Consider the following 17,033-nt stretch of genomic DNA (forward strand, 5'->3'; position numbering starts at 1 on the left):
TTGACTTAAACTCAGAAATCAGTGCTTTGGTTAGGATGCATATATTTAGAGGCTTTTTGGGAATAAGTTTATCTTTAAATATCAATTCATGTTATTATTTTTACTGCAATCAATTCTATGATTTTCAGCTGCAGCAGCAGCACTAATAATATGACCACTCTGCTGAGCTTTAGACACACAGAATCTAAAGAGACTGTCCCAGAGAGTTTCTAAACTATTAGGCACACTGATTAGTTTGGAAATAATAACTACTGCCTGAGGTCATTTAGATGCTGAGCAGAACTGTTGATGGAACCCAAGCCTGTTATTTCCAGTTTCTACATTCTGGATACTTTCATCCTGCTGTTGCTTGTGCTGGTTTTGGCTGGGGTAGAGTTAACTTTCTTCATAGTAGCTAGTATGGGGCTATGCTTTGGATTTGTGCTGGAAACAGTGTTGATAACACAGGGATGTTTTCCTTACTGCTGAGCAGGGCTTACGCAGAGCCAAGGCCTTTTCTGCTTCTCACCCCACTCCACCAGTGAGGAGGCTGGGGGGGCACAAAAAGTTGGGAGGGGACACAGCTGGGACAGCTGACCCCAACTGACCACGGGGATATCCCAGACCATATGACGTCATGCTTCAGCATATAAAGCTGGGAGAAGAAGAAAGAAGTGGGGGGGGGGACACACACGTTCAGAGTGACGGCGTTTGTCTTCCCAAGTAACCACTACGCGTGATGGATCCCTGCTTTCCTGGAAATGGCTGAACACCTGCCTGCCGATGGGAAGTGGTGAATGAATTCCTTGTTTTGCTTTGCTTGCGTGTGCGGCTTTTGCCTGACCTATTAAACTGTCTTTATCTCAATGCATGAGTTTTCTCACTTTTACCCTTCTGATTCTCTCCCCCATCCCACTGTGAGGGAGGTGAGTGAGCAGCTGCAGGGTGCTTAGTTGCTGGCTGGGGTTAAACCACGACACTTCTCCAGGGAGAAGCAAACTGAAGTCTGGCCCTCTGTGTGCACCAGCAGTTCTGTTATTAAAGCCTAATGTTTTATTAAAGAGTCCATCTATCCACTTCAGTGTTACTGGAGTTCTATCACAGTAAGAACACTTAGGCATATTTGTTCCATTTCTCTGTGGTACCAGCACACACATATCTCAGCTCTGTTTCAGTGAAGGATTATACAGCACTAAACATTGCCCAAAATCTGAGATGTGCTGTTACAACAACAGAGACAGGTTATCCTCCTGCTATGGACTCAAATTACCACTGAAGACGAAAGGACTGATAGCAGAGGCATCCAACGTTGTGAGCAGACCTCCAAAATTTGTTTGCCTGATAAAATGGTCCTGCAACTTCCTTATTATTCCAAAGGGGTTAGCTGCAGCTGCCTAGTGGCTCTATTATCTCTAAACTACATTTCAAGCCTCTTATAACTGGCCTGGCACAAACTGCACACTATGCTTGGACACAGAAGTGGCACATGGCTACATTTTGAATTACTAGATATAAAAGAATACAGCTAGAGAGGAGCATTTTGGAATCAAGTCATACTTCAGGGAAGCACACCTGGCAGGCAGGCCAAAAGCTCAGATTTCAGGCTGAATATGGGTTTAAGTTTCTACAGATATCACCCTCAAGGAACTATTAGTGAGTAGCCAAACTTTCCCCTCCTGGCCATGTTTGAAGCTATTCTCTTGAAGAATATTCTTTACAGTCATCAAAGTTCAAAAAATGACATGGCTGGACGGTCATGAAGTTTAACATAACTGAAAAATCCTTTAACAACTGCACTGGGAGAGGCTGGGGAGGAGAGACACTGGTAGCTGGCATTCTCAGCCTTCACCCTACTCAAAGTACAGGATACATATCATTAATAGTATCCAAATGTTTACTGACACAATACAATATACTCCACGTTATAGCATCCCTTAAATCAATCTGGTAACAGAAGCTAGCTTAGACTGCAGTAGTTCATTTACCAAATAGCGTTATCTTAGTCTGAGTATGACAGCAGAGCTCCAATACTTGCACAGGGCTCTTATCAATGCCTGGATGAAATTTATGATGCTGTTCTTGATCTGTGCAGGTCTAAATTACATGGGACTTGTCTATCTAAGAGACCACATGTCTCCCTGTGCCATGCTGCCACAGCTGCTGTCAGCGGAAAGACTCACGCCAGACACATTTGGTATTAAAGAAGGAAAAAAAATAAGTGAATTGTCAGCAAGACTGACTCACTAGGGGACAGGCTGCTTTGCAATTTATTCCCACCTTTGGTTTGAAATAGCTAAAATCTATTGACCCTTAAAGCAGGCTAAAAGGTGTGCTGCTTTCTCAGGAACACAATCAAGAGTGATATTTTTAGACACATCTGAAAATCATACTTGCTCTCTAACTCCTGATTATTTTCCTTTTGTTAGGGTTATGAATAGGGAAGTAATCTAAGGTCTTTCTCTTTTAAGACACTGTCCTTGAATCCAACACTTAGACACCAGAATAGGCACATTTTACTACAACAGGATTTCAGATAGAATTGTAGCAAAGAATAGCATAGCAGAGGTACTCTGATAGCTTTTCTGTATCTGCAGAAGGGATGCCATCTATTTTGTTACACAGTACTGGCCTTTCTCCAGTTTAGTTTTGTAAAGGATACAGGTAACGCAGTATGCACATATATGTTAGTTTGATGAGACCTCTGAGCAGGACCAAAAGATGTCTGCTGTTAACAGACATCTGTCTAGGCGGACAGCTATTACACTTTAAAATCATCTTTTTGTGTTCCATTTGCCCATCCCTAATTGGTTCAGTTAATTAGTGCTAGGATACAAGCCTTAAATGGCAACTGTTAAAAAAGACAAAGCTGTTTCAAAGAAGGGGAACAGCCTTTTTTTGAAGCTGAATATCACCTAATGGGTATCTAAATCTGAGGTAGCTTTATTTTGCAGGTAAAATAATGAATGCCAATTCCACAATAACGCATTCACATTTTATCTGTGTGGTTACAAGGCTGTATACTCAGATCCTAGTAAGATTGCTTCGCTCTTCTAAACTTAGTACAAATTATAAATAATGATTCTTTGGGGATCAGAAAATTTTCTGAGGAACCACAGGGGAATTTCTCAAAATACAGCTTTCTAGTAATAAAACTAAGTCTACTTTTCTTATATAGAAACCAGAAATAAAGTAAACACATAACAACATTTGTAAGTGGCTAAAGAGCTGAGTTGTTCAGTTATCACCTACAGGAATGAATCCTCATACATTCATATCATGGTGATTAGTATTCCATAACTGGATCTTTTCCATCACTCACTAGCAAATCAATTGTTTTCACATCTGCTTGTAGCTCATATTTCCCCAAAGGATCTCAGTGATCATATTGTTTTTCCATTTTCCAATGTACTGTTTGACCTTCTCCTGCAAGGCCTTGCAAAATTCACTTTAGTCAATCACTTCTTATTGATTGTTAGCACTTGCTCATTCCTTACCTATCTTTGCTTTATTGGATATAGTTTGTTTTGTTTGTTTTTTTTTTTAATACCTCCTGTCATCCACTCACTGCTCTGTCCACCATTGTTGCTTTAGATTTCTCATTTAGCTTTATACTTCTGATCTGTTCAACTTTCATTCCAGTTCAAGTCTAAATTCCATCTTCTCTCAGCTTATCCTTTCTTTTGTACAGTATCTGCATACTCAAAACAAACTTCAGCTTTCAGCATATCAGTCTCCACTTAAGACCTTACATAAAGTGCTGTTCTTTTCTGAATTTACAGGGTTCTAGCAAAAATCCTTTCTTGGTTTATAATCCCTCCTGACACTTCTGTTTTGTGTCATACATAAAATTTAGCACTGCATACACTTCCTTCTTATTAGGAAGAAGCGAAGAGAAAGAGAGTCCCTGGAAACATTTTTTCACAATTCATCCAAAGTCAAATTCTGTCTGGTTACCTGAAGATTCACCTACTTTCTGCAAGGCGCAAACAGGCTTATTTGCAGCTGCTGTCTTATCTTTCTTGGCTTTGTAAAGACTGACGTGCTGAATCTTGGAAACTGCAATCATTTCACTTCTTGGGCTACTTTTCCCTCCAACGTTCTGCAGTGGTATCAGATAACTGCTCCCTGTTGCACCACCGCAGAAGAAATGTCAACCACATATTTCCTTACACTCATACGGGAGTCAGTCTTAACCTCACATACAGGATACAATTACTGGGAATCTCTCTTTTCTAGTTGTTCCTTTCACTCATCACAGCAATTGAGAATCTCTTTGGTCCTCTTAGCAATAACTAGACATCATTAACCAGCAGAAGCTACATACGATCAGTGCTATCAAGATGACTGCCAAAAGCTGACTGAGAACTGTGGTCAAGGCAACTTCAGCAAAGATTTCAAGTGAAATTTTGCTTTTAATGCAAGACTTTCTCAGCTGGAAAATCCTCAATTCACTTTATTACAACATCAATCATTCAGCTGATGGGAAACTTGGACTTAAAGCTTCTCTTCAAGTCCCCATATAAAGCAAAAAAGGATTCATATAAAAAGAGTCAGGGTTTGAAGTGGGAGTAGCTTGGAGGAACATCTCCCCACTCCTTTCTTTTCTTGGGATTCTGTTTTCTCTGACCATTCCCTCTTTTACTGTCTCATTTTTTGGACATCATGATCATGAATGAGAGGAATGATGCCAGTTTATTGACCACCTGGATGATGAGCCAGTAATGACAAAAAGCCTTCTTTATACCAATGAACTTCTTCAGTGCACTGACCCATGGCACATTTAACACAGGACCAAAAGAGACATCCTTAGAAACCTTGACAATAGTTCTGCAGGGATAAAACAGTGCAGCGTTACAGCAGCTTTCTGCTTGAGATCACACCAGTACACCCAAGATGCCAAGAGAGTCACAAACAGTCCCTATCAGAAAGAAGGGGGGACTAACAGGAGAAGATTTAGTAGAGAAAAACAGTTGGCACTAAATACTCCCTTCCATACTATACACATTTCAAAGGGACGTATTTCCAACTAGTTCTGGTCTGGACCTGTAGGATGCACACCTTTTAGTGTCTGAAGTCCACCCAGTGAGCTCCCTGAGTGCACTTTCCCTTTTAGTTTTATCTGAAAGGAATCCAATCCACATGCTCCAAGATTCTTCTGCATTGTGAACCAAAGCATGGTAAGCAGGAATGGCTGGAGTATTTAAAAGTATACAAATTGATGCTCGTGTCTTGAAATTAGCTAAAGAAGCTAAAATTCTAAACTCCGTATATCACTGACATGTATATTGAATTTGTGCCAGTAAGGAAGAGCCAGTGAGCTTGCAGCATCCTTCTGCCCTTACACCTTACCAGCAAAACAGACCCACAGAGCCAGTAACTTCAGTCCAGCAGCACAGAACTGCTATGCCAGGAATTCCAAAATAACTTACTTGTCTTTTTCCATCAGTCAGCATGCTGGTGCTGTTAAGCCAATCACTTCACAACAGCGTCAACCCAGAAATAAAGTTATTTAAGTAAGAACTGAGGATAGGAAACATGTTATGTAGCTCTTTACTAAAAGCAAGTGGAGATTTTGCCAGTCTGTTTTCCCTACTAAGACTCTTTACGGGCTTTCACAAATATAAATAAACAAGAATGGCAAATGTCAACAGGAGCAGAAGTTGTGATGCAGGGCTTCTAACCACTGGCTGCCAATGAACAATGCTGCAAATGTAATGTGAGTAGGACTGATCTATCCAAAATTTCAGATTAGCTCTCTCTTTACTACAAGCAAAACTCCTCATGCTGGGAACAGAAAAGGAAAGTTCTCCATGTCTTCCTTTTTCTCTACTCTGAAATTAAAGGAAAAAGGAAACATTCCTGTTGAATCTCCTCCCCTTTTCACACTCCTCACAGGAATGTGTGGGTATAGATGGATGGGTGGACATTTGAGAACAAGGCATGTTCCTCTACACAACTGTAAGCTATGGTAAGGTTAGTTTATTGCCTTTCACATCTGACAAAATGTAAGAAAACAAATTTAATTTTCTGAAAAGTACTGGCTTTATTTGAGTAAAAGCAAGGGGAATTCAACTCACCGTCTGCAAGAACTGCCTCATAGATGTAAGATGAAGAGTCTCCAGGATTATCATTTTGTGGCTTATCTAGGAAAAAAGAATAATTCTTTAATTGTATCTATTTGGAACTGTCTTTAACTGCTCATCAACTCTGATGACAGTGATCATTGCTATCCTACTTGATTGTTTCACAGAATGTTTAGTTTGCTCTAAGGAAGGTCTTAGCATCAGAAATCAAGCTGGGAAAAAAAATGGCAAAATAAAACAGAGTTAAGAAAAAAATAGACAAGCAACCTAAAACCTCAGAAATAAGGAAATACCATGACACCGTTTTCCACTTGCTTTTTTTAGATTAAATTCTGTATGCTATTTTAGATGTAGGATGAAGCTATTTTAAAGCTACAGTTTTGCAGATAGAAAAAAAATAATCCAAGGGCTAGGGGAGAAGAATAAGCCTAGAGAGATCTTTAGATAGAATTGTATTCACCCCTTTTCAGTAAACATCCCTGTGACTGATCTTTTCAATTTACTATAGCAGGTAAGAAATGTGGGCTTGAGGAAGAAGAGAAGTTTCCCTGAAAGTCAATATAGCAAACAATGGGAGAGGAGTTGGGCAAAAGGAAAGAGAATGGAATCATGTGCAGGAAAGTGAGAAATGGAAGATGGATGCAGGCATTGGGGTTTGGAAGACAAGACAACTGTGCAGGGCTGTGTTTGATAATACAATAAATCTGGCTACAGAGTTCCCAGTATTGGGGCAAAAAAGAAATGGCCACATTATGTAAAGTACTGGTCAAATCTTAAAAACCTCTCTATCAGTTCCAATTTGTTGAAATTATTTTGATGGCTTAATAACTATCAGGAGACTTTCTGCTGTATTATGCAGTATCTGTCTATGCCACTCTTTCTTTATGCTGGATCAAGTTATCACCTGGTTTTCCACATCTGAGGTAACATTGATGTAAAAGATATAAGGCCTGCTAGAGCTCCGTATCGTGAGATTCAGCTAACTCACAAACATGAGCTTGTATAGCATCTGTGGGACCCTGATCAGAATTCCATATATATTGCTGGGTGCTCCAGAAGTTAATAACCAATATTGCTACAAGAGACAAGACTGAAAAGCAAGAGTCACTGGGTAAAGACGCCAGGCCTAGGATGAGAAGACGAGCCTAAGAAAGTAATTGCTTTACAATTACTTTATTAAGGTTGCAAAAAACCGAACACTCAAAAGCAATCTTTCTCCTTTGTAGTATATTGACTATTTCTTTTAAATTGACTTGTAGCGTGGACAGTGCACAAGTTAGACCTAATCTGGCATTGACTTGTAGCTTTGTACTTAAAATAGGTGTCATCTATGATATTTTGATTCAGTTATTCTTGTAATAACAAGAGTCCAGTGAATGAGGAGAGGATTCCAGTGAGAGAAAGGACAGTGATATTAGCTGATTGCTGCTCTAGAGAATTTAGGTAATTTCAGGTTCCCATCCTGAAGTTTTGAGGCAAAAAGCTGAGGCTTTTAAAACATGCTTTTCAGAATTGCTCATTAGTTTTGTATTGCACTTTCTGTGAAAGACCTTACAGCTGACCTGCAGACATCTGAGTAGTCACAAACACATCTGAAATTAAAGGGAGTTTGAATATGGACGTAAAAAATGGTAAGTGTTATGAAAAGTAATGTCTTAAAGTGGTATCAGAAGTGGAAGAAATGTTTCACCCTGATCTTGCTAAATACTAGTATGTAAAATGATGATAAAATAAAATAATCTTTGGACAGCACTCAATACAGAAAGGAGTTCTACAGGAAAGCACATTAGGAAATTAATAATTCTGTTTTCTCATCAGGATTTGAATGGCATTCAATACATAAATAATGCAACTACAAACTCAAACAGAAGCCAAAGTATAAAATAACTGTTAATTAACTGAGCAGTATTTGTGCTGTGCACTAATGAGGGCAGGTTCTTGGGGGGGAGGGGCAGGAAGAATGAACTTCGGTAATTAAAGGCAATTATGCCTATGAACAAGGCTCCTAACTAAAGTTTCATAGGCTACTTTGTACCTTTAACTTTTTGACTTTTGAACACCTAACTTTTTAACTGTAATAACATTTTCTGGACCAAGTTCTGTCCTCATAGCCATTCAAATAAGTGCAGAGAGACCCTACCAAGAGCAAAATCTGATTCTATATGAAAATCTGTTCTTTTGCTATCCTAGTATTGATTTTTTTTTTCCCACTATGAACTAAAATGGGTGCTACACTTCATTTTTTCAGGGATAGGTGTTACAATTTTTTTAATCTGGAGAACAACATGACCCTTATTTTATCCTATTTCCAAGAAGCTGACACTAACTTAACAGAAATACATCACAGTGAAATTACAAATAGCAATTTTGTTATAACAACACTTGTGTGCCAAAAAAATATGCAAAAAATGCATTTCCAGAGGACTTCTCTAGATGCCTTCCAATAATAACTTTTCAGTAACTGTGATTGGTAACCGCAGTGCAAAACCCGATGAGAGTCAATAATACATTGTATGAAGGACATGTAAGAGTACAGATTCACACAGCCATTTTACAGTTCTAGCTGAAAAACACCTGCTGGAAATCTTAAACTTAAATTATTTGTAAACTTTAGAAATAGCCTCACAACCGCAGCTAAATACTGACTGATGACTGTTGTGCCATAAACAAGACATAATTTTGGATGGTGTCCACTTGCAACATTGAAAGAGCAGACTAATGATGATAAATCCATTAATTAATTTTAAAAATAAAAAATTTATAACTTAAATAAACAACAGTAAAATCACAGTACATTAATTTAAATTAGTACATGTTGTTGCAGTAATGCTCATGTTTTAGTCATTTGAATTTTATTATAAACACATTTTTTTATGAGCTTGTCCTAAATGCTGTTAAAGAACATTCACTTTAAGATGTCAGTGCATTCACTTTTCCAGGTGTAAGCAGCTTTCATCCAATTAGTGTCAAGAGGAAAAAACATCACATACATGATGCATACTTCAGAATCCAATGGTACAGGTCACCATGACTGGCTAGACAGATCAAAACATGAGCTGCTAAGAAACCTGGTTATATTACGAATAAAGTCTTCTCTGGATTTTGCAGAGATAAGAGAAGAAAGAACAAAGAACTCAAACAGTTTAAGCAGCAGGGGATGGCAGTCTTAACATCATATCTACGGTTGCCACCTCCAGGCTCCACTTCAGTTTCTCTTCTGGTTTGAAATAGCCAGGATCACATGCCAGATGAAATAAGTTCATGACACTAACCACAGTTTTTTATTGACAGTCATCCCCGTTACAAATCTCCATCACTGCACTGGCATCCCAGCAATCATTCTGTGTGGAGATGGAGAAACACAACATCTCAGGAAGATTTATTAATCTGGTAATCTTAGCAGCAGTCCCTGCAGAGCAGTTCAAAGATGCATTGGCAGGGCAAAATGGAAATGACGACTATACCATAGCACACTTCAGCTAACAAAATGCCCCTTCTGCTCTTCTGCTTATGATAAATTCATACAGATTATTTTTGTTTAAAAAAAAAGAAGTTTAATTGGCATTTGAGGTGCTCCTCAATAAGCAGATGACCTCACTGCCTTAAAGCACCAACAGTGGTTATGAGCTGTCTGAATGTAAATACATTGGGGAAGGAGGAAAGGGAGGCACAACTGTGTGGTCTCATCTACTGCAATTTTCCCTGGCAGTGAACAAAGCCAGAACCACGTACCAACTTCCCTCTATTTACTCAATCTTGTGTGCCCATGTGAGAAATCTTTACAACCAAGACTTTAGTTCACACACACACAAAAATACACCATGTTCAGTACTCACAAGCAAACAAACCAAAAATTCTAGTGATTTTACTTCCTTTTCAACTTTGGTTCTTGCTAGCATTTTAGCTTCATTTCTTCGTAGACTCCAAGTCAGCGTCAAAATCTAGATGAAACACTTGCCCATTGAGGACAATGTTAAAGTTCCCACTTAAATTAAGGGGTTTAGCTCATCAGCACAAGTCTTGCTGACAGCCTAAGAAAATACATTGCCATTGGTTACTCATATTTGAGTACCAACTTGAAGAGGGTTTTAGAGGAGAACAAGCAAAGCAGTGGATTCAAAACATGAAGTGTTACTTCAGCGTTCAACACCATACCCAAATTCCTGGTACAATTCCAAGAAAATCTATGCCACTGTACCAGAAATGAAACAGGAGACAGATACCATAAAAGCTGATGGTAAAAATATAGTGATTTATTTCTCTTTTCTGTGACCTGCAGAATGGAAATTAGCTCCATATTTGAAGCAGGCTGAAGATTTGCATCTGTTAAGCCCTATTTTAAGCTTCCAGCCTGTTTGTCCAACATTTACTTATTAGAGACAAATACCCAATGCTAGTATCTCATTACTCCTGATCTATACCTTACTAGTAGCAGCAAAAGTCGTTTTCTTAACATTACTCTTTTTGGTGATTAAAATCGTGTGCAAGTACACAGAATACTTTTTAGGCCACAATTAGAAATTAATGGCATATTCCTGTCTCACGTAAAAGTTACATACTCATTCTGAAAATATTTCCTGTGCTGTCAAAGACTGTGAATACAGTTTTCTAGTTGGGTTATGTTACTTTATGCACCTCTTCTCACTTTTCGCTACAACAGCAGATAATGAATGGATACATGTAGGTTTGTTGAGCAGTTCTCAACTATCAAACTTTATAGAAGTAGATTCTCTTCATATTTTGGAAAAAAAAAGAGGATACCACTGCTTAGAGAAAAGGCTGGAAGTGGAAGTGACAAGAGTTGTTTTGTTGAGCTGTAAACAAGGAAACCTAATAAAACAGCAAGCAGACTAATGGATACTTACAACTCCTGAGCTGTACTGAGAAGTCCCACCAAAAAGTCTCATAAAAGTGTCAGGACACTTTAGAAACAGTGTCATAGAAAATTATTTGTATTAGATAAGACCTGTTCTATTTTTGCATCATCAATACTGAGGCACAAATAACTACAGGAGGAATTCAGGACATTTAAAGATCTAAGTAATTACCTCCAGCTGCAAATATCTCCCTCTATCTACAAATCCCCTACTTAAACATACGGCTAGCCTGGATTTGAAGTGGAAGTGTTTCAGGACTAAACAAAAAGCCCAGCTATGTCTAGGCCAAAACCCCCCAGGGTACTGAATTAACACACTGAAAGTATGTCAATTTAATATAAAAAGGGGTACATAGTTCAGCAGACCAAGAAGTTGTAGAAAGAAAAAGGGAAAGGAAAAAAGAGATGCAGACAAAATGTGTCTCCTGATTCTACTTTCAGCAATATTAGGGAAAGCTGTTAAAGAAAAGTCAGAATTCTAGAGTCACACTGGGCCATCTTAGATGTTAACATAGAATAATAAAATTTCTGAGTGTTCTACTCTTTCCCAGAGATTTATCCTTTTTTATGACCACAGGCCCTTACACAAAATTAAAAACCAACTCTAAATCTGAATGTGGCAATTTCAAACATTGAAGTATTTTGTGAACAAGTCCTGCTAAAGGAATCTTTTGACAACAATAAACGTATTTGCATTCCTCTTCATGGATAAGGTGAATATAATAAAATCTGTCACCATCCAGGAAACATATGTTAGAAAGGCCAGTTTCCATGTCTCAGTTCTCCCTTTACTGCTCCAAGAACATGTTCAAACAGGAATGACAAACCCTTCCGATTTTGTGTTTGAATCACATTACAGGACAAACAAGCTCTCTGCTGGGTACAAAACCCCCTGCATCTTCTATTTTATTTAGTTTTACTGAGCATTTTAATTAGGATTGGTTTTTGCCTAGAATTTTTGGCTTATATACTATTTTAGAGGTAGAAGGAAGTTTTAAGAGATAAAGAGCCCTACCTGCTCCAACAAGATGAAACTGGCATCACCTGGTAGGCAAGAGGTTTTGGCAAAATAATGAAATAATACGGGGGGGGGGGGTGACACATATAAAATTAGATTTGTTTTGCAGTCTTTCCATCTCAGACCATAGAGACAGTGCAAAGAGAATAGCATCTAGGGCAGAAGAGACAGCTGAGAACTTACCTTGCCTAGGAACTTTGCAGAGTATGGAGAAAGCTGTAGTGGAAGGGTGCTGATTACTAACACATAAGCTACACTGTTATTAATACTCTTCAGGACTGTGAGGTAACAACCTGATTTAGCACCCATCTTCAGATGTTCTAACTACCCACAAGCTGCTCCTGAGTCCAGGCATCAGTTAGACCTAGGATTGAGATGGCCCGCTGTCCTAAGGGACCAATAGAATTTAGTTGCGCTGGTGCACAACAGCCTGATGCCATGTAATCATTGTAATTAAGCACATCACTAAATTTTTAGACTTCAGTAAAGTGACAGCTCTTGTTAATACTGAGGAGACAAGAAGGTACAAATGCATGGAGGAACAAGTTAACAGCAGTGAACAGTTTAGGGAAAAAAAGGAATGGAAAAGCATGAAGAACATACACAAAAGTGTTTTCATCACTATCTCCAAAAGCAGAAATATAAGGGACAAAGGATAAGCACTAAAAACAATTAAAAGCACAGAAGATGATGATCCATATGAAGAGAGGTGGGAAATCTTATGAGTGCATAGTCCTGAAGAAAGGCATAAAAAAATTGGTCCAAAGGAAAAAATAATCCAAGTATACTTAATAACCCCTTAACAAGCCGTTTTAAAAACACGGGAAAAATCTTTTTCCCAGATGCGTAATCTGTCAAAACCCCTGCCACAGATATCACAAAAGCTAAGAGCTTAATAGGATTCGACAAAGAATATCATAAATACAGACACTGCAAACAGTCACCATTATCTTTAAGCAAAGGTAAATAATGGTAAGACGTGCACATTTTCATTCCTCAGAGCTTAAATCAACAGCCAGGTGACAGCAAATCTTGCACTTGGATTACTTTCACTCTGCCACAAAGAGCAGTGCAGAGGTCTTCTAGCAAGCACTGATCTGAGCTGGCCTGCCTGATGGCCAGGGCACACCAGTACAGAAAAAACAGGGCGAGAGCAGTTCTCAGCCATGTGTATGGAGGAGGGTTTACACACTGAAGTACCAGGCAGCAACACTACTCCCAGTTCTAGATCTAGTTCAGTCAATTGAACTTGTCTGATCCCAGCCATAGTCTATGCATCCCTGGTAAAGATGTACACACTGAGACCGAGGCCTTCAACAGCTATTCATTAATTCAGCTTTGTACTCGTCTCTGAAGTTGCTGATATTGACCACTGCCAAAGAAAAGATCATTTGAGCACCTATTAGTCACTTGAGATTACAATGTGAGTAAAATCCCAAGGGCAGATGCAATAAATATTTTTGTGAATGCACAGACCTAAGCAAAGAACCATCATCTATCTTCTCAGAAACTGTTTATCTTTGCAGAAAAGTTTGCAATTTCCTGCACAAGTCAACTATCTCTGGGCCCAGTTCCTTCCTATATACACACACATTGTATAGACCCACTGCTTTCATTCCACTAGAAAGCTGCCAAGGAACTTCAGTATAAAGCTACATATCAGACACAGTCAGAAACTGCAAACATTACCTCCTGAAACCAGACCAGACAACTGTAATTAGCTCCAAAACTTAAAGTCTGAGAGATGCTCAAAAGAGATATACTGAGGAAAAGGTTAATTAATACTGAACAGCAAGAAATGTCAGAACAGGAGATGGCTGGGAAGGAGGAGTCTAAAACTTCGTTTTGAAAGCACTGATCCGTATCGCCAGACTGTATGTAGACACATTCTGGACAGGTTTGAAAGCCTTACAGTATGCTTAAGCTTATCTGCTCAAGCACAAGGCAGCAGGGACATCCAGCTAGGCCATTCTGACTCATCTGGGGTCTCTCTACCCCTGAGTTCAAAAGAATACTCTTGGTTGTTCATCTGCGTCCCAAACCAGGTTGACTTCTGAGTAAAACTCCTGAACTGCAGGATGTCTTTCTCAAGCACAAGCTCCCATACCAGTAAAATGGCACCTCACGGGTAACAAAAACAGAAACACAATGTTCTGCTTAGCAGACAAAATCATGACAAAATAGCAAGAACTGAGAGGAGGTAAGAGACCTAGAGACTACAAAGAAGCAGTAGTAAATAGCTTTCAAAGGAAAACACACAGCCATCTACCTGAAACCTGTGCACAACTTACACTGCTTTTCCAAAGTGGCCCATGCATCTGTCTTTCTAAAGCTATTTCTTGGTTTCATTTGCGCAGTCTGGCAAAGTAAAACTTTGGGTTAAACTAAAGCATGTGCACAGACTTTGCCATTTCAGTACCTCTCACCCTCAGGAGAGGGGTTTTTCTTACATTCCAGAAGTGCTAATTTTTACATTAATGCTTCTTCGTAGTTTCCATGGATGTGCAAACACATACAAACTGGATAGTTTTAGTTCTTCCAGTACAGACTTATTACTTGGGTTGGTACAAGGGGAAGGGAACTTCTGCTCTTACAGCTTTTGTGTGTCACACAGGAAATGATGCCATCCACAAAACCGGGTCCTACTCAGTAATTATTTTTCACTCAGATTTATCTAAAGAGATATATACATTGTCACATTAAGGCATTTTGAAAGAGATTAAACATAAACCCATAGTTTTGTACAGCTTCTGAGATTTGTAAACTCAGGAAACAGAGAAACAAGTGTATGTCAGCTCTTCAATCTTACCATGAAGTAGTGATGGTAGGTTCACAGGTGCCAGTGGCAGCTTTTAGACGTTCCAAAGCTGCTTCCCTGAGAAAATGAAGCCAGACTAAGAGTACAACAGTTTCATCACACTTCAATGACAAATGCATCATCAAACTAAAACTGTTGGACCAAGCTGAAGAGAGATAATTTCTTCAGAAAATCTGAATTATCACTTTTTTTCTCTTCCAAATGGTATTAATATAGCTAAGAAAACTCTTTTAATAATCATACAAAGTTTTCATTTTTAGATTACCTGGTTGAATAATTCCATTAATAACAGAGAGATATTCCTCAGGTTCCTGATCAGCAGAAATCTCTTCGCTGCCTCTATCTAAGGTCAGTATCTCATAAAGAATATCCGAATTCTCCACCCCACAAAGTAGGATCACCACATCATCTGGAGGTTTTAGAACTTGCTCCAGAAAATAACTTCTCTTTTGATTCAGGCAGTTAAGAAGTCCACACGATAGTATCAGCAGTTTACATTTATAATAGGGTAAAGAGAGTAGCTCCTGGCGCTTGAAAGACGAAGTCTCCAGATTGTAGAGTAAGATTCCTCCTTCGTTCACTATGTGTCCAAAAAGACATTTTAAATACAGAGCCCACTCTTCTGCTTCTTGTTCATATATCACAAGAATATCCTTGGTATTTTCTAGAGAGAAGAAAACATTAAAAAAATAATTTCAAATGCATTTTGAATCCATTATAAATATCAGAAGACACATTGTTAGTTTCCCCCCACTTAAGAATTTGAGGTGCTGAAGAAACAGGACAGGTCATCACGTTGACATGACAACCACCTGCTTATTTCTAGACCAAGGCAGAAAGATCATCCACAGAAATGCTGGTAAAATAGCTCAGAATATTTTATGTTTAGAATAGCTTCAACTAGTATTTCAGAATAAATACTGAAATTGCAGTGTAGAAAGCAGAGCGCATTCACACATTCTGCTCACTCCTGGATTCTTGACAAATAGGTGATACTACTAAAAATGCAACAGTTAGCTTTAATGGCAGAAGTAAAGAATATATATTTGAACACTAGACATGATCTGACTTCATTAGAAAAAGGATTGGTATGTTCAGGATATTTTGGCAGCATGGTATCAGGATAGTCGTTAGTGATCTTTCTTTACTGTCCTTATTCTAACAAAATTACTTATGAACATGACAAAAATAAATCTAGAACTACATTTAGTTAGTTCTGCTTTCCCTTTAAGATTTTTTAAGATGTAAAACATGATGCTAGTAAGAAGACTAACACTCTTCCACAGTGTTACTAGGGTGACAATATGAAACAGAGGCAACAGGCACAAGCTGAAACACAGGAGGCTCCCTTCGAGCATCAGGAAACGTTTTTTTTACTGTGAGCACTGGCACAAGTTGCCAGGGCAGTTGTGGAATCTCCCTCCTTGGAGCTACTCAAAAGGTGCCTGGACATGGTCCTGGCTCTAGGTGGCCCGGCTTGAACAGGGCGGTCGTACAAGATGGCCTTCAGATGTCCGTTCCAACCTCAAACATTTTGTGATTCTGTGAAACCATAAAACCCCGTGATTTGCTGACCAATACAATATCCATTAAAATGTCAGGGTAGCTTAATACCCCTTGAGTAGTTCACAATCACAGCCTTGTGGAGCAACAATAAGAGACTCAGGAATAGATACACCTGCTGCACTTTACCTCCACTGAACTTCACTGTGTCTCCCAGGTTCCTGATGGGTCAGGCAACCTGACTGACACTTGTCTGCAGTGCACCAGAGCTTCTTTGCAGGTGAGTGTCTAAGCTGCTGCTTCGTGAATATCAAGAGATATGGAAATGGGCATACACAGAGTTAAAATGTTTCTTGGGCAAACAATAGATCTGGATAGTGGGATGCACTGTTAGAAGCATAGTAGAGATGTAGCTAAGGAGAATAAAAAAACTTGTCAAGGATCCCACGTAAGCCCTTGTACAAAAGAAGAAACTGAACCTAGATCTCCACTCCAGGATTACTGCTTTAATTATTGGACTTCCTTTCTTTTTAGAAGAAATTATTTCTAAATTCTGTTCATTCATTCTTTATTCAAGAGGTATTTCAAACAAAGTTTACCCATGTGAAAGCTGACTGAAACTTGTAGAATAGGGACACTATAGCTTAGTCTCTTGAGTTCATTGTATGTCTATAAACTGCTTGGAGGACAGCTGCCATCTTTTAAACACTTGTGAATACTCATCCTTTCAAAAAGTTTTCTGTCATAGGAAATCAT

At 38.9% G+C, this 17,033-nt stretch overlaps 1 protein-coding gene across 2 annotated transcripts in view; it reads right to left on the reverse strand.

The window, feature by feature from the left end:
* The window catches only part of BANK1 (B cell scaffold protein with ankyrin repeats 1), a 163,718-nt gene that overhangs the window by 120,649 nt on the left and 26,036 nt on the right, over positions 1 to 17,033 (reverse strand). For both annotated transcript variants that reach the window (XM_069783759.1, XM_069783748.1), the window contains exons 2-3: positions 15,040 to 15,438; positions 6,057 to 6,122 (exon numbers count right to left, since the gene is read on the reverse strand). In XM_069783759.1, coding sequence (XP_069639860.1) covers positions 6,057 to 6,122; positions 15,040 to 15,438 — 465 coding nt within the window. The remainder of the gene's footprint in view (positions 1 to 6,056; positions 6,123 to 15,039; positions 15,439 to 17,033) is intronic.

This window comes from Haliaeetus albicilla, chromosome 1 (genome assembly GCF_947461875.1).
Source record: "Haliaeetus albicilla chromosome 1, bHalAlb1.1, whole genome shotgun sequence".
Taxonomy (NCBI): Eukaryota; Metazoa; Chordata; class Aves; order Accipitriformes; family Accipitridae; genus Haliaeetus; species Haliaeetus albicilla.